This window comes from Primulina tabacum, chromosome 1 (assembly GCF_025594145.1).
Source record: "Primulina tabacum isolate GXHZ01 chromosome 1, ASM2559414v2, whole genome shotgun sequence".
Lineage (NCBI taxonomy): Eukaryota > Viridiplantae > Streptophyta > Magnoliopsida > Lamiales > Gesneriaceae > Primulina > Primulina tabacum.
In genome coordinates this window covers 5,639,797-5,665,751 of record NC_134550.1, presented here as the reverse complement: position 1 = coordinate 5,665,751, position 25,955 = coordinate 5,639,797, and the positions used below count along the sequence as shown (strand labels likewise).

Sequence of the window (25,955 nt, the reverse complement as noted above, 5' to 3'; positions counted from 1 at the left end):
CGATCCATACATTGCACCCAACTAAAACACGAAACAATCTAAAATTATTTTATCAAGAAAAATTCAGCTTATGCAAAAGCTCTAATATGGCATGATATAACTTACGATCCCTTTTCTTACAAAATGACTTATGAAAAAGCACAATATAACTCCCATCAGTATAGCAGCTCCAATAACAGTTGCGCCCATTTAGGTGCATGCCCTCCAATTCCATTACCTGAAAAAAAAAAAAAACAAGTCACTTATTTGTTCTATAAAATTATTTACTTGATTCATTTAGTACTAATTGATGTTTTAAAAGCAAATATATGAACAAGTATGAACTATAATAATATCATAAGTTGATCTCTGCTATTTGCCAAACGACCCCACCCCATTTTGATGCTAAGATTGCAAGGCTTGAGCTTAACGTTGATATCAGATCAGAATCATGTTGTTCCATCAACGACGTGTTGGAAAAATGATTAAAATTACAAAAAAAATAGAAAGATAGTAGACTAAAACTGAAATCTGACGATATCAAGTGCTGAAATTGAAAAAAAAAATACAATATGTAAGATAGAAATTGCACTCTTACCCTAGTTTATGAGGTGGAGTTAATAACTTTTACTAATCAAGATAAACAAAAAATCAAGAATCATTTAAAACGATAGATGGGGTATCTTTTAGAAAATAAAATTAATAAATAAACTATGCTAACTACAAAAATAAAATAAGAAATTCAAAAATGTGTATCCATACTATCTATCTTGTATATACGAGGGGTATATAGTAATAATCTTTTTGGTTTTCTCGTGCATTCACAATGAGCATTTCACTCTTAATCTACGAAATAATTCTTTTAAAAGTACTTCAAACTTTAAAATTACAAAAAAAATTATTCAAATTAAATAATTGTTTTACATATTTATCACACAAAATTATAAGAATTGTCTTTGACATTTTAATGTTAATTACAGCATATACTTGTACATGGAAATAAATTCTGCCCACCTGATTTAAATTTGTCGTAGGTAAATCTACACACATAAAAAGGTTTACCAAATTAACTTATCATCCTTATATCAAACAAGACAAACAAATCATCTGAAAAAAAAAAGCTAACAATATTGTAAAAACAAAAATACATTTATTAATTTACGATGAACTTCCTAGTACTGGCTGTGTACGAGAACCTTGAATATCCCCACCTTCTTTCAGACTGATTCCACCACCTTGAGCCGCGGCCGCCACGGCTTGCATGGTGGCATTTTCATCCGAAACCTGCTGCATGATGTCTCTAAAAGCCCGGAAACAAATAGTATCAATAATCCTGTCAACCTCCATAATTATTTCCACCCGTCTCTCATGCAAACTCCGGAGGCTAAACATCAATCTAAACCAGAAACTCAGAAGATTCGGCAATAGAGAAATATCATGATTCCCAAGCAAAAACCCATTCTTGCAGCCCAAGCATTCCAAGCATGTCACTGTTTCATCCGCGAGCTTGTTTAGTTCCGCCGGCTGAAGAAACAAGATTCTCCTCATCAATCTCATGTCGTGACTCTCCCTTTCCAGCCACATCCAGAATGCCACAACTTTTACCGACACGAACGGCTCGCGACGCAGGGAAAGGGCTAGCCGGGCGTAGAGTTCGCGGTCTAAGGAGTGGAACAGATTGAATTGCTCTTCGGTGAGCGGCGCGCAAGGGATTTCCAAGAGAGGTGCACAAGGTCTAATTAGAGGCCGGTTCATCTTTGTTTGTTGAAAACTCTTGAAGTTTTTTCTCTAATGGCGCAGGGGTTTGGTGTCGTAGGGTTTTATGGTTTTTTGTTGAGATTTGGGCCTCCGATCATGCGTGATACGTGGGCGAATCTTGATTCTTTTTTGTATAATTTTTTCAAATCTAAGAGTTGTGGATAAATGGTAACTTACCTATTAAAAGTTAAAACTCGTCCCATTATCCTTTTGTATGCTGATCTTTTGATATTTAGAAGTCGGGGAAATTTGTAATTTTGGTTTTTAAATTTTTTTTAACTTTGGTTTTTTATATCGTTAAATTTGAGCTTTTTTTTTTTGCAACTTCACTCATTTTCTCGCTGTGGATCCGGTGCAGCCTTGGCGTGACGCTTAAATGTGCAATTTCATGTCAGCACATCACCAAAAGAGGAGTAAAATTGTCAACAATAAAAAACGAGAAGGTGTCATATGAGACAGATTTTTCACATATCTATATCCGTAAGACGGGTAGATCTGATCAATACCTAGAATAAAAAATAATTTTCACGGGTTGAGTCGGATAAGAGATTTTTCTTACAACATTGACTCGTGAGAAAATATCATAGAAGTTTTGTGATAAAAAAATTATACAAAACTAAGAAGGAAAACCGATACAAATTGCAAATAAAAAAAAAAACAAATATACATAAACAAAATTGTATAGAAGCTGGTGAAGGTTCAAGGTTAAGTACTATATATAGTTTTTAACATAATATTAATTATCTCAAGTAAAATAATACATAAAATAATTTTAAAATCATTTTTTTTAAATGTGATTTGCAATCCATTTACGACTTATGAAGGAAAATCCAATAACTCCCTTATTACTTTTCATACAAATCAATTGAATTTTGATTATTGTTTGAATGGATTTTGACTTTTTTAATAGTAAACAATAATCGAATTTCGATAAATATGAATTTTACTTATTAATTTGTTTATTATCGCAAACCACTAATTTTAAATATTTTTATCTTCTGTTGGAGACGTATAGACTGAGAGGTGTATTCAATGTAGGAGATTTAATAATTTGACTTTTGTAGATTTTCTAAGTATAGAGGTATTTAATCAAGGCTTTTGTACACTCGGTAAAAATCTAGTGATATTCAAAATAAACTTTCATAGAATTTTAAAAAGTCATGTGATATTCAATATCGACTTTTAAAAACTCTATAAAAGTATGAATGTATTCGAATTTTCAATAGATTTTTAATAATTTCATAGAATTCATTAACATACAAACATTAAAGTCTAAGGTACAACTATAAATTGTCAAAAATTGTCTTTGATTCAACCCAAAAATTTGGATGGATTTTTAAACCTCTTAATTCATACATGAGCTCTTTCTTTTTGTCCCTCCACCTCACACCGCCTCTCTTCTCTTCACATCTTTTCTCATCTCATCTATTTTTATTACTCTTTAATTTATTGACCAGGTATTTATGGCCCATACAGAAGTCTTGAGTTCGAGACTGGGGACGCACGTACTTCACTGCCAGGAGTGGAGAATTCTGTGAATAAAATATCATGGGCAATCACAAGGGTTATGATTGCAGGACCCAAAAGGGGCATGCCCATGAGCTTTACAATATATACAAACAAACGTAAACAAAAGATGATCCAAAAAATAACGTCGTTTAATTCTTAATAGTTGAATAGCCTTGCAACAAGTATGATAAAAAATAAAATAAAAATTAAGATTTCAAGTTTTAATTTATTAAGAAATTTTATGATGTAACTGATCAAATAATTTGTTGTTTAAAAGTTACATTTTATTTTTTAATTTTATGATTGTTAATCTTGAAATTCTACAAGGTTTAAATTTATAACTATGAATTTTTAATAAAATTATTACACTAGTCATAAGAAAAGCATAAAATTTAATTGGCTCATAGAATTGAAATTAATATTGATTTTTTTAAAAATAAATTTAACTTTTTTGTTACTTTTTGACTAAAAAATATTTTTAGCATTTTTTTATTAATCTGTAAGCTATCATATTTTTATAAAAAAAATTATATTCACACAATCATCGCTAAATGCAGCGACAGTATTTATGTGAAAAACCGTCGGTACTTAGCGACGGTTTACACGAGTTCCGTCGCTAATATTTTAGGTAAAATAAAAAAAATTTGAATTTAATAAATGTGTGTTGTGAATTGATACAATCGTATAAGAGATAAAAAAATTTAAGTGTCGTGAAGTGATAAAATCGAATAAGAGATAAAAATTTTAATTGTTTTGAAGTGGTAAAAAAATCGTGTAAGAGATAAAAATTTTAAGTGTTGTGAAGTAGTAAAATCGTGTAAGACATAAAAATTTTAAGTGTTGTGAAGTTGTAAAATCGTGTAAGTGAGAAAAATTTTAAGTGTTGTGAAGTGAAGTGGAAGAAAATGGAGCGAATTTACAGGTATTTATAGAGAGTAATGGAAGAAAATAGAGGGAAAGTTGGGCGGGATCGAATTTTTGAAATTTGCGACGGTTGTCTTTCAACCGTCGCAAATATCAGCAAATGTTTTTATTTAAACCGTCACTAAGTTCAAATTAGCGACGGTTGTACATGATACTGTTGCTAACTTTAGCGACGGTTAAAATTAAACTGTTGTCGTATGTGTGTTGTTGATTCTGAAATTTCTTGTAGTGATACTATCAATTCAAACACAATATTGTTACAAATTAATACAATGATTTATATTTAAAAATTTATAAACATACATACAAATCCACATATATACATGTAAAGATTAAATGATTTAACTTTTAAAAAAATAACTTTATTTACTATTATAAATCTATAGAACTCTATAAATTTTTTACAAAAGTCTATAAAAATATTGTAAAAACGTTTACAGTAATCCACATGAATATGTTTGTAAATCTACAAGATTATATATTGATGGATGATCATGTATCCCATAAAATTTGCAGCAAGCAGAACTCTCTCATTTAATTTGTGGTGCATGTAATTATACCCACTACGCATATTTTTATTATCCAATTTTTTTCCTAAAAAAATAATTCATATTAATATTTTTTTCCTTAAAATTGTGATAGCTAAACAATAAATTTATGTATATTCATCATTATTTTACAGTTTAAGGAATTAAAAATAGGAAAATTTTCCATTATAAAATGAAAAACACAACGTATTTGTTAAACTCATCTCCAGCAAGTGATTTTCAATGTACAAAACAATTGAAAACTTGTGTGTCTTGATTATTTTGATGGAAGATAATGTTTCACACATTTCTGAAGTATTTTATTATACTGTTTAATAATATATGATAATCAATTATAATTTTAGTAGATTATAACATATATATCATTATATATTGGTAAAATAGCCAAATTGGTCCTGTAAGTTTGCTTATTTTCCGTTTCTTGTCCTCTAAGCAGTCAAAGTTTGGTCTTGGTGAAGTATATTGATTTTTTGTTTTTGTTTTTTAGTTTTGCTTCGCCATAATGCTTATTGTTTCTATATATTTTTGTTCATCTATATTTTATCGCTAGATTTTATTGTGTGTGATATAAACTTATTTTTTTTCTCATTATCCATGCATGAGATCATCAATGTCAAATAAGCAATGTTTGGTAGATTTAGTGACTTCGTGTGAAAAAACTAAAAGATACCAAAAACTCGAGTTATTAGATGAAAATCAAACATTAACAAGTTATATGACTAAAATCTAAAGTTCAGTTTACATGATTGAAAGACAAATTTTCAAGTAATGTAGTTAACACTTGAATGATTAGAAATTTTCCCTCTGAATTGGACTCAAAATTTCAAGCTAAATACCAGCATTAAATCGGTTATTCATTCATATTGGACCTCGTCCTTTATCAATTAGGCCTACAAAGTACAATGGACTCGATCTCAAACCTTTTATTCGCATCGTACCATCTCAAATGGGCAAATGGCCTACTATCTCTATTTGCTTCGACGATCGGTTTGAGTAATTGAAATCAAAGATTTAACCCCATCACATGTATTTGGGTTTTCATGAACCCTTAAATATTAAAATTTCTTCTTTTTTTTTCCTCAAGTTACTTTATATATGTAGGACCGCCGAGTCGAACAAAACTCGAATATATTCGAATTTTTTAAGCCAAACTCAAGCTCATATATATATATATATATTTTGTAATTGTGAGATACCCACAAACTTTAATATTTATTAATACAATATAATTACATATTACATAATTTAGAGTGTTCATTTTCAAGCAATGGTTCGAGTAACTAGCCGACATACATATTCGATTATTTCTAGCCAAACTTGAATTATAATTTCGTATAACAAACTTTCCTTCCAAGTTATATCAAATTTGGTTAAAATTGAACAACAAATCTTTATTTTTTTAAAAAAGGAGTCAATTTGCATAATTTGTCAGCGTGGCAATCACGTGTCCATCGACAGTGAGTCACGTGGCAATGTGAGAGGGAGGCATGATTTGAGGATATACAGTTGTAAAACACGCATTCTCACGTCCTTCCCATCATTTCTTGCCCGCACGAGCTCTACTGCCTTCTATATTAATTGGCATATATTATGATATTTACGAAAAAAAATAATTTTAGATATAAATTTTCAAAAATTTATTTTATCATTTAATTATTTATGTTTTTTTTTTGTTATTTTTAAAATTAATAGCATTTTATACTTTTTTTTAAAAAAAAATATAAATAACTTTAAGATTAGTTCTATTACGTTTTTAATATGATTAAATTATGTAATAGCACGTACATGCATGCATGCAGCATGCTGCATTTCATATGTATTTATCACAAATTCCAAATAATTTAATGACAGATTTCGAAAAAGAAATGAAAAATTGAGATATTACATGATAGATGCACGATTATACATAGGATGACCAGTTGTATTTGTATCTGATAATTTTTGGGTCTGAGTCGAATTTTAAAAATTTGCGATCAAATAATAAGTTGTGATCAGTTTTCTTTTCCCATTATTGAATACTTTACAAAAGCAAATTTGTAGGTATACATCGAAATATAAAAATAAAGCTAAAAAAATATATAATCATTTAAGTAGTATTTTTTTTTAATTTTTACATATTAGAGATTTTTTTTACTGACTCGTCTATGATAGTAGATATCGACTAGTTAATTTACTGTATTTGCTTTGTCACCAGAATTACTTTAATTTGAGCTATTTAATTTTATTTCTGCTATAATTAAGAATATAAAAAAATTATTACAAATATAATTATCGGATGGGGTTGAAGCCATCAAAATTCGTGTAGATTGAAATGTGTTAAGGTTTAGATTAGTAGGTCTCTTGTGAGACAGTCTTACGAATCTTTATCTATGAGACGGATCAATCCTACCGATATTCACAATAAAAGTTATATTCTTAGCATAAAAATTAATGCTTTTTCATAGATGACTCAAATAAGAGACCCGTCTCAAAAAATATGACCCGTGAGACCGTCTCACATAAGTTTTTGCAGGTTTAGATTTAAACGGATTGAGACAGATATGAATCCTTTGAATGATTAACAGAGTGGATCTGTGATCTTGCAAATCCAAGCCGATTAATTAATCATTACCCTAATGTGTCAATACATGTGTATATATCAATATTAAAATTATAAAATCAATAATATAAACTAAACTCAATAAAACTATGAGTTATATAAAGTATTAAAAATTAGAATTGATTAAAACATATCCCAGGAAATAATAAATTAATAAAAAACGAAAAGGATGTATCACATGATATTTCTGTTTAAACGGTATCTGATTTTCACCGAATTTCGATATATCGGATATCATATGAATCCCTTTTTTCGAAGTAATCGGGCCTATGCATGAGCGAAATCGAAATAGAAACCGATATGCAAAGCACACATTCGCAAGCCCTCACTTTAATATTTGCCAACCTAAGCCAGGAGGGTTTCCAGCTAACATCCACGCATTTGTCTAATGACAGACAAGAACCTTTGCGTGATTTTTTGAATTTATGACACATTGTTGGAGTAAATTTCTATTTTTATTTTTATTTTTATTTAAAAAAACCCTGGTCAACGGTCAAAGTGGGGTGGGTGAATTGACAAGAATGCACTTGCTTGGGAAACAGCTGGCCATGTTACATTCTGGAGGGATAAAAAAAGGAGACAAAGCATGGAGGATCTAAAAGCTGTCTACTCCTCACACCAGTAGTATTATTTGTGTCAGAATAAATTATATAATACTAAATAATTAAAGGAAGGAAAATTATATAAAAATTATACTTATTTAAAAAAATTAGTTTATACTGGGCTGGGAAATTTGTATCGTGGACACGTTTCATGCCCAGGCCCATAATTGTATTTCATATTAGCCCACCAGGTCATGAAGTCATCATCAACTCATGGCGACCGGAAAATTACACCATTTATAAAATCTTTTAATATCTTAAATTAATATGCTAAAATTAATATCAAATTAATTCAACGCTGAATAAACGTGGTGATAACATATGTAGCTAACAGAAGAGATGCATGGTAGATAGATGAAATTGATTTCTCAAGTCCAATTTCATATAATTATTATTTACGATATTTAATATGTATAGAGTCTCGATATAGGTTTCACCACTTTATTTTTTTTCTTTTCAAAACTACCCTTGACAGGAAAAAAAAAACTCGGGAAAACAGTAATAAATACCTCGTGAAATATAAAAAAATATGGAATTTCATAAATATGACCCCCATAATTTTAATAATCAGGCACATTTGCTTAGGTTTTATACCTAATTTTTTTTTTAAAAAAGCATGCTTTTAAAAGATCGATAATTTCACATAAGGAATTATGTGATTGTTTGGGTTCATATAAGATGGTAAATGCTATTCATTTGGTAAAAACTCATTACAAATAAAAAAAAAAAACAAAAAAACAAAAGAAACAGCATGCCTGCTGCATAAACATCGTTATTATTATTTTTCCACAATTTTCATGTAAATTTGTAGTGACTAATTTGCTATACATATAAGTATATATTTAAATTTCGAATCCTTAACTTAAATCCATTCAAATTGTACGTTTGAATAATTTAAAAATCATGGACCCGACTAATTTCTTTTCCTAATATATAAGTCGTAGTCATTTAAAATTCATGATTCAAATGAATATATCGAGCGAGCTCGTGCACCATAAATTTTCTACCACATCAACTTTATATATAAAAATTGACACTACAACTTAACCCAAACATACACTAAACTTGTTGTATCAACTCGACTACATCTACATATTTAGTATCAATTTGTTGGGAAATTTAAAAAAAAAAAAAAAATAGGAAAAGAAAAGAAAGCATTAAGGTAGCACGTTGGGGTTAGATGTTGGCCTCAACCCCAGATTGAACAGAATCCATCTGTCACGCTTTATTATATTCCCTCAAATATAAATCCCCACATTATAACATATATATTTATGCCCTTGTATCTATCCATTTTCCACACACTATCTTCTCATTCCAACGGTTCAAGAAATCGGTTAATCGAGGTTTGTTTCGACGATGACGATGATGGTGGGTGGAAACAACAACCATAACAGCGGGAATGTCGTGGATACGACGTTGACTAAAGTTTTCGTCGGAGGGCTGGCGTGGGAGACTCCCAAGGAAACCATGAGAGATCACTTCCACAAGTATGGGGAGATTCTTGAAGCTGTCATCATCTCCGACAAGCTCACCGGCAGATCCAAAGGCTATGGCTTCGTACGTACTAATCGAAATCTTTTATCCTTAGAAAGTATTTTTACATAATAAAATTGCCAACGTTTGTGTTTTGCAAATGTGGTTCAACAATGTAGGTGACTTTTAAGGATGTGGAGGCGGCTAGGAAGGCCTGCGAAGACGCCGCGCCGATCATTAACGGGCGGCGAGCCAACTGCAATCTGGCTGCGCTCGGCGCCAAACGTCCTAAGTCTGCCACCAACGCCGCCGTCCCCGCTGCTACAAATCCTCCCCCTCCTCCTCTGCCGCCTCAACAAGGTAAACAATGCCATATGTACATTTTATACACATACCATATACAATTCAGCAAGGAAGAGGGGTGGTAAAAATTATAAGAAACATATAACAATTTTTTTAATGATTTTAATACAAAACTTAATTTAAATGTAAGTCATACATTTTACTGTAATAAAATTTTTTATTTTTTAAAAAATTATTTCAAAACTATGTGCCACGTCAAAATAGCAACTTTCAAGAAGAGTTGAATAGATAATATATTTAATGGGATCGATTTGCCACCATAAGGTGAGTTGTCATCACGAGAATTATAGATTAGTTGTAATTGTATATATCAGACATTTTTGTAATATCACATGCACACTCAATAATTAATATCTTTAATTGTGCAATATTTGACTCATTTTTATAAATTTCTTACGGTAAAATAACCCAAAAAAATTTAAAATGCACATGATTTTGGTAAAATAATAAATTTTGCATGAAACAAAACAGCAAAATATATCGCTTATTATTTTATTATATTTTTGTTAATTTTGAAGGACCAAATATTGGATCGAGAGTGACGGTACCATTTGTACAAGGAAATCAGGTGCAATGGTACTATCCCTCGAGGGCTCAAGCCATGGCTTCGCCTTTTTCGCACCAAGCCATCCCTTACTATGGCTACACCCCGACCTATGTCGCAACCACCGATTATAACTACAATCATGTAAGTACGTATATGTTTACATAATGTGTTTCTCTGATCTGAAAAATCCGTTCTATACATGTTTTTACGTGTTTGTATTAAAATTCTTCCAAATCCAACCAATAAATTTATACATATACATACCGATGAACTTCTATTTAGATCGCATTTGGATCGATAGAAGAGTTTAATTTACATAGAGCAATTTCTAATTCGGAGTTTAGATGACACTGGTCATTACTAATATACATGCTTTTATGAATTCATAGAAGGTGCAAATGAACATGGAATAATGGATGCCAAATATCTTAATATATTATTTTGAGTAATTTATTATAATTATTATAATTATTATTATTATTATTTATTTGTTTTATTTTTGGGTGCAGAAATTGGGATTCCATGGTGGGACATACATGAATGGGCATTTCCCTCAAGTGTATCCAGGTCAGGCCATTATTGGTGGAAACACATATATGCCCATGTACCCTCTCTATCATCTCCAGCAATCACATACATTGGGCCTTCCAGCCCATATGTTTTCACAAGCAGCAGCAAGCCCAATATCCACTACTATCCCACCTCTCATGTCCAAACCCACATCTATTCCCCATCCTAATGCAGGTAAATGAATCAACTCATTTGTGGCCTCATCATCCTATTTTCAAGATTCATGTCACATTTGGTAATTTAATAAAAAAAATAAAAAAAACTAAGTTAAACATGATAATTTATCTTATGTAGAGGGAGAAAAAAAAAATCAAAATATCATATTTTGGCTCATATTCCTTTGTTTTTGTTATTTAATCATTTTAGATTGCAGTTTAGTTCCTCATTAATTTTTACGATTATGATATGAGCATTGTATGAATATAATCAATTCAAATTGGAGTAGTACATTTCATTACTTTTTACAATTTTGATATAACCGTTATTTGAACATAAATCAAATTAATTATAAAAAAAGATTGTACAAACACTCAAAACGCGTTGGAATGTGTTCATATCTATTAATAGGGTTTCGATTTACACTACCTTTGCGACAAATGATGCACTAGTATATATATTATGTGTATAAGAGAAGAAGAATCTTGAATCACATGGTGCAAAAAGGCCTAACCTGACCATGTGAAATAGCTTATGGAATCAATGCAAAAAATTTGTCATTTTACATTTGGAACTTTAATAGCTGTCATATTTCACAAGAATTTAAAACTTCCAATTTGCAGTTTGCTTGGCTGTAGAATAATATGAGGTACTGTTTGGGGGCACTTGAAGAATGGTGGATAAGAGCAGTTAGGCAAATGATAAAAAGGGAAGGTTGGTGGCTTCTCAGAACAAGTTTATTATCAAAGATCTGCAGTGGCTCTTCTTTCCGACTTTTTTTTTTTTATTTTTTTTAATTTTTTTTAGGTATTTAGAATTCACATTTATTCATTGTCATCTATTTCAAGAAATGTCTTAACTTCAATTGTTCTTGTAATGAATATTTTCTCACATTGCATGAGTTGATTTTCATGCCTTGATTGGACCAAATTGCATGCGAAGGCTCACTTTCTAATATCAGGACCACTCTGATTTTGACTCGTAAGGCCTCGAACTCTCTTTTTCTTTTTTTAACACGTGGACGCTGCTCGAAGGGACTTCAAAAGGATTCGAGATCATACTATATAATTTCATAATCCTTCTACCAAGTACCAACTTCTCCCAACTTCCATGGTTTTCTTATATGCTTATCTGTCTACAACTTAAATGCTCATTTTCACCATCCTTAATAAAATATCAGGGAAAGTTGTTTGTTTGGTACGTACCTTTGTTCATTTGGGATTTAGATTTTTATGACGTTAAATTTTATTTTTAATTCGATCTTTTTATATATATATTGTTGATGTGAAATCAATGCAACACTGTCATGTCTTGAGCTCGAGCCAATGTCTGTAATGATTCTTTGTAATAATTACTGTGTATTCGTTTGGTTTTACGAAAATAGAAATTCATTATAGCTTTTTATAAATTTATTTTAACTCTCTAATTTTTACAATACGAACAAGAAATATGACAGACACCATTAACGTCAATATTCTCGTTAAAAAGTTTTTTAGATTTTTTTTTTTATCAACTCGTTTGAGTTTTGGGCAATTTGGAGACAAATAAATATGTCTATGATTTATTTAAGATTCAGTACCCAGGAGTTTTTTTTTTGTATTTTAATACCTGATAAAAGATCAATTTAGTTTTTAATACATGTTTTATGCATTTTTACCTTTTTACCCTTTTAATTAATAAAAAATGATATAAATACCTATTTCTATTGGTCATCTTCTCTTTCCACTCATCATTCCCAATGCATTTGGATGACATGTAAATTGAATTTAAATTTAAAAAAACAAATTCGCAACTAATTGAACTTTTTGAAATACTTAGTTTTACTTGCGAAATACTTAATTTCAATTTTAAAATACTTGATTTAGTAAATAAAATACTCAGAATGTGTATTAAAATACTGAATATTCGAATATGCAACGCAAGTTCATCAAATGCTCGCATTTCCATCCAAGATCCATTTGGATGACATTTTCTTTTCATTTAATTATTTTTTTATTGTTAAAAAAATAAATTCGCAACTAAGCATTGAACTTTTTCAAGTATTTAGTTTTACTTGCGAAATACCTAATTTCAATTTTAAAATACTTGATTTGGTAAATGAGATACTCAGAATGGGTATTAAAATACTGGATATTTGAATATGCAACGTAAGTTCACCAAATGCTCGCATTCCATCCAATATGCATTTGGATGACATGTTCATTTCATTTAATTATTTTTAAAAAAAAAATTCGCAACTAAGCATTGAACATTTTGAAGTATTTACTTTTATTTACGAAATACCTAATTTCAATTTTAAATACTTCATTTGATAATTGAGATACTCATAAAAATTAATAAAATACTGGATATTCTAGTAGGCAATGTAAGTTCACCAAGTGCTCGCATTTCTATCCAAGATGCATTTAGATGACATGTACATTTCATTTAAATATTTTTTTTATTTTTAAAAGAAAAACAAATTTGCAACTAAGCATTTAACTTTTTCAAATACTTAGTTTTACTTGCGAAATACCTAATTTCAATTTTAAAATACTTGATTTGGTAAATGAGATACTCAGAATGAGTATTAAAATACTGGATATTCGAATTTGCAACGTAAGTTCACCAAGTGCACGCATTTTCATCCAAGATATATTTGGATGACATGTTCATTTCATTTAATTATTTTTTTATTGTTAAAAAAAAAACAAATTCGCAACTAAGCATCGAACTTTTTGAAGTACTTAGTTTTACTTGCGAAATACCTTATTTCAATTTTAAAATACTTGATTTGGTAAATGAAATACTCAGAATGAGTATTAAAATACTGGATATTAGAATATGCATCGTAAGTTCACCAAATGCTCACATTTCCATCCAAGATGCATTTGGATGACATGTTCATTTCATTTAATTATTTTTTTATTGTTTAAAAAAACAAATTTGTAACTGATTATTGAACTTTTTCAAGTACTTAGTTTTACTTGCGAAATACCTAATTTCAATTTTAAAATATTTGATTTGGTAAATGAGATACTCAGAATGGGTATTAAAATACTGGATATTCGAATATGCAATGTAAGTTTACCAAGTGCTCACATTTCCATCCAAGATGCATTTGGATGACATGTTCATTTCATTTAATTATTTTTTTATTTTTAAAAGAAAAATTCGTAACTAAGCATTGAACTTTTTCAAATACTTAGTTTACTTGCGAAATACCTAATTTCAATTTTAATATACTTGATTGGGTAAATGAGATACTCAGAATGAGTCTTAAAATACTGAATATTCGAATATGCAATGTAACTTCACCAAGTGCTCGCATTTCCATCCAAGATACATTTTGATGACATGTTCATTTCATTTAATATTTTTTTAATTGTTAAAAAAAAAAAAACAAATTCGCAACTAAGTATTGAACTTTTTCAAGTACTTAGTTTTATTTGCGAAATATCTAATTTCAGTTTTAAAATATTTGATTTGGTAAATGAGATACTCAAAATGAGTATTAAAATAGTGGATATTCGAATATGTAACGTAAGTTCATCAAGTGCTCGCGTAAGATGTATTTGGATGACATGTTCAAGGACATTTCAGCAGCCACAAAGCTTTGAAGGAGAAAAAAAGGCTTAGAGCGAAGATTTGAAGATTTCCGGACAATGTTCTTCGAGAGAATAGTCCGTGATAGGAACGAGTAGCATAATCCGTGGATTTACAATTTACAGAGAAATATGAAGATCGGATACACGTCGATAGTCATAGTTCAGTAGGTCGAAAGCTATGAGATTTAATAAAACGACATGCAATTCACCTATTGATAAATAATTAAAGAGATTTAATTACTCACTGAGTTGAATTAGTTTGACATATCTTGAGAGGACGTGTTCAGTTGGATATGAAATCTCGTCGAAAGCATAGATCATTGTCGAACGAATTAAGTAGATTAGCGAGAGGTAGGTGAATCGAGATTCACAACAAATTCATTTATCATTGAACTTCAATCAATCATTCTAGCTTATTTATTTCATCATTTAATCCTTGAACCATTTCATTGAGTTTTTATTTAATAATCGTAGTAGTAAACAATCATCTGAAGTATCGCTGCTAAAAATTGAATAACTGATAATAATAATTGAGAAATACAGTCCTTAGACAATGAAAGTTTTGCTCAATCACTAAGCATGGAACATTTTGACATCATGCACTTGCGATTATTGAAAGTCAATGACTATATTATTACTTGACATCGTGCACTTGCGACTATTTCGAGCTTGAATATTATTAATTTTTACTAAGAATTTTACAATGAAAGTTTTGCTCGATCACTAATCATGGATTACATATTCATCTTATTTAATATTTTTTTAGGTAAAAAAATTCTCAAATAAGTATGAAAATTTAAAAGTACTTAGTTTTACTTGAGAAGTACCTAGTTTGAGTTTGTAAATACCTTGATTTCGTAAATGAGATACTCAGAATATGCATTAAAATTCTATTTATCAACTCGTTTGAGTTTTTTGATTGCATATAATTATATGAGAAGTTTATATTTCAGTTTGCCCACGTAGTGACCACAGATTCCACGTGGTTGCATTTGGGCTCCTTCCCTCCTCAACTGTTGACACCTTTCGTTTATAACAGTTTAACACCTTCCCCTTGTCTGTGTTATATTTTGTTTGCTATTTAGACAACCGGCTTCTCTTCATTGTTGTTCTACTAATCAAATCAATGGGTTCTGCAACATTCATCGAAGTTATTTTGGCCATATTTTTGCCACCTCTGGGTGTTTTCCTCAGATTTGGCTGTGGAGTAAGTATTTTCTCTCATTCCATTTCCTTTTTCTTGATAAATTCTATGCAAGTATAACTTTATAGCGACCTTGTTTTAGTATTTGATTTGTTGTGAGCCATAAAATTGAACAGTATTTGTGACCTTTCTCTCAACAAACTTTCTGTACCTTGATGCAGGTGGAATTTTGGATATGCTTGTTGCTGACGATCTTGGGATACATACCTGGGATTTTATATGCCCTTTACGTGTTGGTTGCATAGTCCCAATGATGGGGTTAACAATTGTAATCTAGATCCCAAAAACTACTCCACTCGGTTTTTCACTGTTAGTGTGCGTGCGCGTGTTTGTATTCAATTTTTGGTGCAAATCGACGATGCTTTGTGATCTTGAATAAGATTCTCTTCTTCCAATTTGATTCGATCTTCGTGCCAAGGTCTATGGCACGGCTCACTAAGAATTGTATGTTATCTTCGATCTTGTTCCAAGGGTTTTTAATTTAAGATTTATTTTCATTAGATTGTTGACGGGATAACATTTAAGTTACTAATTTTGATGCCACATTAGTCTGTCTCATCTAATATATATCGAATTGTTTGAAACTTGATAAAAAAAAATAAAAATTTTAGTTTTGTACCAAAATCAAAATTAGGAAGATCACTAAATCAAAATCTCGAATAGGAAAACTGACGTTTGATTCGATATTCTTGTCATCTTTGGATATGCTGGTGTTCAATCATATGGCAAAAGCTTGTGTGAGACGGTCTCACGAGTCGTATTTGTGAGACGGATTTCTTATTTGAGTTATCCATGAAAAAGTATTACTTTTTATGCTAAGAGTATTATTTTTTATTGTGAATATGGGTAGGGTTGACCCGTTTCACATATTAAAATCCGTGAGACAGTCTCAAATAAAACTCACTTCAATCATATATATTGATTGATTAATCACCGATCGTGTTTAATTTGAGATATGATCATACAAATAAGTGTGTAACTTTTGGGGAATATTTTATAATCACTTAATTTTAGAATAACATGAATCAGCCAATATCTTATGACAGGGCGGTATTTTAGAACAGATGAATATCTTTTATATTGTTGATTTTGATTTTGATTTTGATTTTGAATTCGACATCGAAAAATTATATGAGAAATATAGATAAAATTGTTAAGAGAAATTTTAATCTATCTTGTTGATTTTTGGATTTTGAATACGATATCGAAGAATTATATAATAAATATAGATAAATTATTAAAAAAATATGAAAATGAACAAAAAATTAAATATTTATATATATATATAATAAAAATCGATTAGGCAGCTTTTCGTCGACCTTTTCTTAGAATAACTAAACTATATACAACTAATACATTTTTAATTTGGGAAAAAAAAATCATTCTTACTAATTTGATGATTTGACATACATGTTAAATTTAATATATCATGACAGTATTTTAACTAAATACACAAAAAATAAATAGTATATAGTATACATTATTCAATGAAGTTATTATTTTATTATTGAGTTATTATTATTTTTATATAGTAAGAGTTAGAAAAATCTATCTCTATCTAAACCCACGCAAGTGAGACTCTAATCCCGAGAAACTTCTTATTTAATCAAATATTATTTAATAAATACATTTCGTTAAAATTTATTTAGCATATATAATACATATTGCATATCAGTAGTTTTGACTTGATATTTGGGCCAAATTATTTTGAAAAATGTAAAATCAATTTGCGGTGCCTCAGGGGTCACTGCATCAGGCGCAGACCAAATCCCAACACTGATAACTGATAAAGTAAAATAAAACAGTAAGCATAAAACATTAACCACAACCAAAAACCAAAATACATCTCAGTTCCCCTCATCCGCTTCACCAGAAGACTCTTCCACTTCAGTGTCCTTGGTCGAAACTGGCTTTGAACATGAAACTTTTGTGGTTTTTTAGGTGCTGGAAGACTCGAAAACCTTGATGGTTGCTCAGACTTCTTTTTGTCCCCGATTCTTTTCAAATAATTGGAATCCTCACAAAGGTCTGATTCATTAACCTCTTGGTATATTTGAAGAAGATCATTATAAGAGTCATTTGAGACTTGGAATGCAATTGTCTTCCCCTTATCCTTCTTCTGCATGTCCATGTTCATTTCGATGATACGAAGTGAACTGATAAGATCTTCCAGAGCCATCTGAGATGTGTCCTTAGCCTCATCGATTGCACAGATTTTTACGTTGAATCTTTCGGGCAAAAAACAAAGAACTTTGCTAACTAATCGTTCATTAGAGATGGGGTCTCCAAGGCTGAACGCCTCATTAGCAATTTCCCGTAGGCGACGATCATAATCCAGTATGTTCTCATTTTCTTCCGTCCTCATCATCTCGAATTTGGAATTAAGCATCCTCAGTCTTGCTCGTCGCACACTCTCAGAACCTTCACAGTGTCGTTGGAGAGTATCCCATGCATTCTTAGCAGAAGTACATTTTGTGATCAAACTGAACATATTCATATCGACTAAAGTGAATATCGCATTCAAAGCCTTTGAATTATAATTAGATTTATGCACTTCATCGGCAGTCCAGTCAGTTTTCGGTTTCGGCATGCTGTCACCATCTTGATCCATCATCATCGGTGAAGTCCACCCGTTGATGACACTTTGCCATGCCCTTTCATCTATAAATTTTATGTAATATCTGATTTTAACTTTCCATAGACTGTAGTTGGTTCCATATAGGACTGGTGGTCGAAGTGCTGCGTTTGCAAGTGATGTGTCCATTAGATATTTTTTGTCAAAGCAAAAATAAAACCAGAATCAGCACTTAGTATATCAAGAGAAGGCTCTGATACCACTTGAAAGGAATATTGCTTGACAGATGTGTGTAACTTATAAATTTGTGTTTTATCAAGATTAAATGTTGTGTCAAATGTTACGATATTTAAGACAACATGCAGCGGAATATTAAAGTTTGTAACACAAATTGAATTTAAATAAAAACGATAGACACAATTAAATATGCACAAATATAAATACTTGTGCGATACATCAGGACAAAATATTAATCACTAGAAAACCAATAGTTTACACGAAAATCTATCACTAGTGATTTTAACGTAAATCAATTTCCTCAACACGTTGAGAAAATAAACAGCTTTCTAAAACAAATAGCTAGAATAAACATAGTCAAGAAAGCAAACAAAAACGTGATGCCAAAACATGAGCAACAAAAACGATCTTCAGCCAACTTCGTCACGGATGTTGTCTGTAGATGTCTCCAATATTCAAGCCAACACGCAGTATCTGCACACTTCAAAACTTCACGTCTCTTGAAGAATGTTTTCTTCTGAAATTCCACAAAGCACGAGCGTGAGTATATGATTGATCGATCGCCCGTCCTGACTATCCTCCCTTCTCTTATTTATCAAATTCCTCACAATCAAATCTATAAGATAAGGAAGGGTGAAATTTGATTAGCAAATAAACTCTTCTTTTAAACATTATACCATATCATAATAATACTAACATACAAATCTCATTATAGGTAAAATCTCATTATAGGTAAAATCTCATTAAATATTTTACACAATCAAATCAAAAAATAAAGATAATATTAAAAAAATTATTTAAGATAAAAAATTATATCAATTAAATAAAGAAAATATATTTTCCTTCAGAATTATACACACACATTGTAGCGCCCCAGATTTGACGACTGTCCTCACTGTATCAAGACGAGTCTTTCCAGCGTGCTTATGTCCTCACTCACACGCACCCTGAGAAACTTCCCAGGAGGTCACCCACCCAAAATTGCCCCAAGTCAAGCACGCTTAATTTTGGAGTTCTTATGTGATAAGCTACCGAAAAGAAGATGCACCTTCGTGATATGAGTAGTACCAATCAAATCTTTTTAAGCCATCTTCAACTGTACAGTCCATTACATTGAACAGTCTCGGAATCCCTCTCATTCCCGTGTGGGTGGGTTCATTCATGTTCCCTCCACCTAGAAGCCTGCCAGGAGCCGCTCATTGTTCGTGCAACTGATGGCACCGGCGATCACCCCCCGCCCTCTTCGGTCCCGGGCCTCACACACATTGTGCTCAGGGTGGGCTTTAGCTATGCCTCTGGCATTCACATAATTCATCACGCTATAGTAAAACACTAGCAATCACATGATGATAAATGATGAAACATTATTTAATTGATATCTATAAACAACTTATTTGAACGGGATTGCGAGATGACCCAAAGTTTTGAAATCCGGTAAATCTTTTATTTTGGGGTACAAAGTTACTCCATTTATCCTCAAAATTCCAATTTTCCTTTTGAAACTTCCGAATTTTTTGATGATTTGCACCCGAGATATATGATTCTTGATTTTCCTGATCTTCTCGAATTATCTATCCACAAATATGTGACAATTTTGAAAAAATGGTGTTACACTATGTACCTATCAAATCTCCCTTTATCTTTTATTTTAATTAACAAATTTTGAAACTATACTCATAAAATTCGAAATACATGTATGTACACAACCAATATCTCTCTATCTTAATTCTTAAATCTTAAATAATCATGATCTATGTATAACCATACCAAAAATAAAAAAATTAAATATAGTTATCTATTGAATGTCGAATTCTTTGGATAACATGCACAAATATTTAATGATCACGTGCATATATCTTTATATAATCTTGACAATACTAAAATATTATTTGATAACTTATAACAAATTTCGAGTACAAAAATAATACACCGAGTTAAATCACGGCTTTTCCAATAGAAAAATTATTCGCGAATACCACTATAAATAAGAAAGGATCGATGGGGGGACGTATCTATGTATTGTAATTATTTATAATATATTGTAATTATTAAATATTTTGTATTATTTGGTTGAGTGAAAGAAAAATTAGAGATATGAGATGATTGAAGGGAGAAAATTAAGATGAATAAAAATAGTAGTCTTTCATCAATACATCAATAAGATGTTTAACTTTAGCATATTTTATCGATAAAACTTACACTGAATTACAATATTTTCATTCTATTCCTAAATGTACATTGTTTATTTTCTATTTAAGCTATTATTATTAATTGAATTTCAATCACGACATTAAATTAAAATATTAATCACAACATAAAAATATAATATTAATATAATATACAAGTAATTATTAATGCTTGCTTGCTTTATTCACTATTGGCCTTCTCATTTTTATAGATTGATTTATTTAATAAATCTATTAATAATTATAAACCCATTATATATAATTATATGTTTTACAATTAATTTTTTTTAATGAAATATGTGTTTATATAATTTTGAGAGAATTCGAAATAAGTCTTCTTAAAATATCCTTTTGTCCAATTGATTTTATTTACGTTTTCTTGAAGCAATAATTTAAAAATAAAAAAATATTTTTCAATCCTATCATATCTCTCATATTTTTAATCCTCTCATATTTTTAAAATGGAACAATAAATATTTTTTCAATCCTCTCATATTTTTAAAATAGAACAATAATTTAAAATGGAACAATAAATATTTTTTCAATCATCTCATATTTTTAAAATGTTGATTTTATGTACGTTTTCCCTTCAATTCTCTCATATCTCTAATTTTTCAATCACCCAACCAAATAATACAAAATATTTAATCATTAACATATATTATAAATATTTATATTTTATATTTTTCATTCGAATTAAATTAATTATTCAAAATTATAAATATAATAATAATAATAATAATAATAAAACTTAAATATTATATTTTTTATTCGAATTAAATTAATTATTAAAAATAATAATAATAATAATATAATAATAATAATAATATAACAATAATAATACGTGGAGCGCGGACGCTCGTCCACGTGAAACGTCCGCACTTATAAGGCGCGGACTGAGGTACTTTTGGAAAATAGAATTTTTTTGAATTTTTTTATTAATAATAAAAAACCCTGTTAATATATATATATATATATATATATATATATATATATGTTGAGTTTTTCATATAAACGTTGGTAAATATATTACATAAATATGTACATATATGTTGGGTCGGATTTGATTTGACGTGTGTGTATAAATGCTTCCTTGGTATGTGACGTACAGGATAATTTTAGAATCGTGTACCATCCCAGAAAGCACAATTTGTATTTTCTCATGTCTAATTTCACGTTATATGAAACTCATGTCTCTACTTTCAAGGGCCACGTTGAGCATCAAAACACAAATTTGGAACTCCAAACAAACAATCATAGAAATCCATGAAATGGCATAGCTCTCACCAAAAAAAAAAAAAAAAAAAAACAATTTCCATATTCAATGTTTTTGTACAAAGTGATAATCATACAATGAACCAATAATTTCTAACATGTTTTAATAGCTAGGGTTCACAAAGCTCTCAACATAGGTCGTAGCCGTAACATGTCTACCCTCTAAATAAAAGTGGTCCCAATTTTTAAAAAATACGAATGACATAAATCTGTTACGTGTCTTGGTCGTAATAACCCCTTCTTCCGTTACTAATAAAGGCTTCCTCATGAACATGGATTCATCCCAGCAATACAATTTGCTCCAAGATTTCTCCACACCATACTCCTTCATCACCCAAACATCGATCTGAAAACCACATCGGAAACACGCACACAAACGCTCCCCAAAACTTGCAGAAAGGCCCAACTTTGCAACGGAAGTGCCACCTTCCAGATTAATTCTCCCGTTGCCAAGCTTTGCGCCACCATGGCCCAAACTTTGGCACCATTCTCGTCGTAAGCAACTATCCAATGAATTGCCCCATTCAGAAACACACCTGATCCACCAAACGACGTCCTACCATGAGTCCAATCCGACGACTTCCACGAATCGTTTCTCAAGCTATAAGTTCTGGAATAGGGTGTGGAATTTAGCTTATGAACAATTTGCACGACTTTATAATCATCTGAAGATGCATCGTAACCGAACCCGCAGGGTTCCCGATAGCTGACTCGCAGAGAAGGTAGTTGCCTATACTTTCTTATCGCCGGATTCCACACGAAGATATGACCTGTGAATGGATAAACTAAACAGACCAACCCGTTACAAGAACCCACCATCTGAATCTTATCATGTCGGTAATCCTTAGTGAAATCACACTGCTCATAATCTACATGAGGAAGTTCATAAAAGATACCGTTAAGTGGGCAAGTATAAAGTGCAGTAGCAGTGCCGAAGACGAGTCTTCGGCGGCGAGTAGTCGAAACTTCGAGATAGTTGGTCTCGAATTCGGGACTGGAGATGAGGAAAAGCCAAGATTTCGAAACACATCTGAACCTGAGAAGAGACTTCACGGGGAGCCTCGATAAGATTTCGGTGATCACGTCCTGTGGAAGATTTTCGAAAGGATTTGATTCTTGGGTTCCCATTGTTTTTCAAGAAAAGAGAACACCGAATTGTGAATTGCGTGAAAATTCACAAAGTGAATATATTGTTTAAATAAGATCGAAGTATTGTAGTTGAATTAAACTAAAACTCTTCCTATGTCATCGTATGTAGTAGAAATTTAAGATGTATACATGGAAAATATCTGGTGAATATATCTCCCAAGATTTCTTTGGTTGTATTTCCCAATATTTAAGAGAAGAAAATAATGCCATCAAATCTCATCATACTAAATTTTCATATATACCAAAAAACCGATCTAAATATTACACCATTATTCTTATGACAATACCTTCAAACATTTAAGAAAATATATAAGGATAATATTGATAAGTACAATATTAAGATAAGATATTTTCTAAAAAAAATAGGGGTGAAACTACTTCTTTGAAAGCGGCTTCAAACAACTTATTTTTTTGACAGTTTATAAGCTCTTTGGAAAAAAATTGTCAAACAAATTTAAAGAGACAGCTTATCAAATATATTTAAGAGTTTATACCAAACATATTTAACATCTTTTAAATAGTGGAACATAAACACTATCAAGAATTTAGTCTTATCTTTAATTTGAGAAATAACAAAAATTTATCGTGCGAGATTTTGCAAATTTTGATCAAGGGATTTCAAATATAAGAGTTGTATGATAAATATGAAAACAAATCCTGAAAGTTTCGAATTACTTATGCTTAATCAGGGCAGAACCAGGTGAAGAGTGAAGACGGAACGTTTTGAGGTCCTGTATTTAATGGCATGCACACGTAATTATATGAGAATCCACTTTCATAATGCATGAGATATCAAAAACACTCTCATAAACGTACACTACCAGCTAGCTTTGAAAGGCAAACAATTCATCAAGTTTCAAGAAAGACATCTGATCAGCAAACAGAAAAAGTGTTGTTATTGCTGAACTTGTACATTTCAATTATCAAGCACCAGAAGAAGAAGAAAACAAAACGCTAACATCACTCATTCTTTACTTGGAGGGCTTCCCACTTTCTTGCTAAGTTGAAGAAATTTGTTCACCATATTAGGTGTTCCATACAAGTATATGTATTCGAGAGCACACCTTCGGCCATCACTTTCATACAACTCCCTACTTTCCATTTTTTCCTGCAGATCTTTCAACTTGGTTTCAAGACTCCTAGGAAATCCATAAACTTTTTGCCAAGATGAAGAAGCAGTAAGAATCAAACTTCGATCCTGCAGAAGAGTACGCGCGCCTGTTAAATCACTTGTTTCTGCCATTTGTAGAGCCTCTGTGACGCTTCCTACTGCCAGGAGATTGTTCTTTTCCATATCAACATCCTCATGTACTGTCATCTCACGTGGGGATAGAGATTTCGGTCTCCTTATGGTGACTGGGCGAACATCAATTTGTACCAACTGTTTTGACACGAATTCTGTGTAAGAATACGTAATATGCAAAAGGTGCATAGTGTTGGAATCATTTTCGTCGTCTTCAATACTCCCAAATACAGGGATGCTTAAGTTGACGAGAATATCTATGTCATCATCAGCACAAATATTCCCAACGTTTATTGAACCTCGTGATCCTTGATTAGAGATTTCACTTCCATATATTTTTGAAGATATTGATCTAATTCGGACACCATGTGATGCAGAACTCACCCTTAAATGAAGCTCCTGACCTATCACAGTTGATAAACTCTCGATACAGCTATCAAAAGCTCCTTTCACACATTCATCAGATTCGATATAGGAAAAACCACCTCCTGATACAACAGATATGGCATGCATTGAGAAAGGGTCATGATCTGTACCGAAGCAGAGTGAATAAACTGGATATGTTTGTAGCTGGTCATGATCTTCCATTCCTCGGATTTCAGGATTGAGAGAACCAGGCAATAGATGCAAATATTGTGGATGATGCCCTGTACGTGGAAAATGTGTGTCACGGTAACAAGTGTCCCTACCATCTGAAAATAACACGATGCCAGAAACTGGATCCTGGTGCCTCCTTTCATCAAGAACCTGAACTCCCTTCTTTAAAGCCTCCACAATATTGGTGGAGCCCCTTGCGGAAAGTGAATTCACACACCATTTAGCATTTTCGCGTCCCTCCTCAGTCATTCTGCGCAAGGGTAAAATTCTGCGAGCATTTGTTGAAAATGAGACTATCGAAAGTCGGTGAGAAGGACCCAAATTATCGATAAAAAAGACAACAGCACTTTTCAGGAGTGCCAATTTCGACCCATGCATGCTGCCACTGATATCTAGCACAGTAACAAGATCGATAGGACCACGATGGAACTGAGGGGACTCTTTTGACGGTGGCTGTCCAGTTATGTTAATAAGAACATCATATTCAGAAACAGATTCCGAAGAAGCTACAGCGACCCGTTCTGGAATGGCCTTGATTCTGACAATCTGCAGGTCAGCAGGTGGAGCAGAAGACATAGAATCCTCAGTGACCATAGGGAGCGATTCATCATCAGAAAATCGAATTGGTTCTGGCTCATACATAACATGAGAGTGAACTGGGAACTGGGATTCAGGAACTTGATTGAACGGATTTGGGCTGGAATTGCTATCGGTAACGGTGTTAGAGTTTGGAACATCATTCCATTCAGCTGGACAAACAGGACAAATGTAATTGTCATATGTAACACCACCACTGTTGCCTACGCAGCTAGAATGGAAGGAGTGAGCGCACTCAAGAGTAACGACGGCCTGACCTTGCCCCCTTTCCATA

General features: G+C 31.5%; 4 protein-coding genes and 1 pseudogene across 4 annotated transcripts; 2 read left to right on the top strand and 3 right to left on the bottom strand.

Moving 5' to 3' along the window:
- Positions 1 to 1,767, bottom strand: LOC142517028 (uncharacterized). The gene is made up of 2 exons (XM_075619899.1): positions 1,191 to 1,767; positions 1 to 217 (listed from the first exon to the last, which is right to left on the bottom strand). Exons 1-2 carry the CDS (start codon positions 1,732 to 1,734, stop codon positions 156 to 158), a joined length of 606 nt encoding a protein of 201 aa, XP_075476014.1. The 5' UTR covers positions 1,735 to 1,767; the 3' UTR covers positions 1 to 155.
- A 7,341-nt stretch (positions 1,768 to 9,108) lies between these two features.
- On the top strand, positions 9,109 to 11,966 carry LOC142517012 (putative RNA-binding protein ARP1). The gene is made up of 5 exons (XM_075619898.1): positions 9,109 to 9,479; positions 9,575 to 9,755; positions 10,277 to 10,446; positions 10,815 to 11,049; positions 11,655 to 11,966. Exons 1-5 carry the CDS (start codon positions 9,279 to 9,281, stop codon positions 11,672 to 11,674), a joined length of 807 nt encoding a protein of 268 aa, XP_075476013.1. The 5' UTR covers positions 9,109 to 9,278; the 3' UTR covers positions 11,675 to 11,966.
- A 3,700-nt stretch (positions 11,967 to 15,666) lies between these two features.
- On the top strand, positions 15,667 to 16,225 carry LOC142516996 (low temperature-induced protein lt101.2). Its single transcript, XM_075619897.1, has 2 exons — positions 15,667 to 15,825; positions 15,984 to 16,225. The coding sequence occupies exons 1-2, from the start codon at positions 15,745 to 15,747 to the stop codon at positions 16,065 to 16,067; spliced, it is 165 nt and encodes a 54-aa protein (XP_075476012.1). The 5' UTR covers positions 15,667 to 15,744; the 3' UTR covers positions 16,068 to 16,225.
- Positions 16,226 to 22,198: 5,973 nt separating this feature from the next.
- LOC142556662 (F-box/kelch-repeat protein At3g23880-like) lies at positions 22,199 to 23,414 on the bottom strand (annotated as a pseudogene).
- A 794-nt stretch (positions 23,415 to 24,208) lies between these two features.
- Positions 24,209 to 25,954, bottom strand: LOC142556653 (putative E3 ubiquitin-protein ligase WAVH2). The gene has a single exon (XM_075668134.1). The coding sequence runs from the start codon at positions 25,952 to 25,954 to the stop codon at positions 24,209 to 24,211; it is 1,746 nt and encodes a 581-aa protein (XP_075524249.1).
- Position 25,955: the final 1 nt, after the last annotated feature.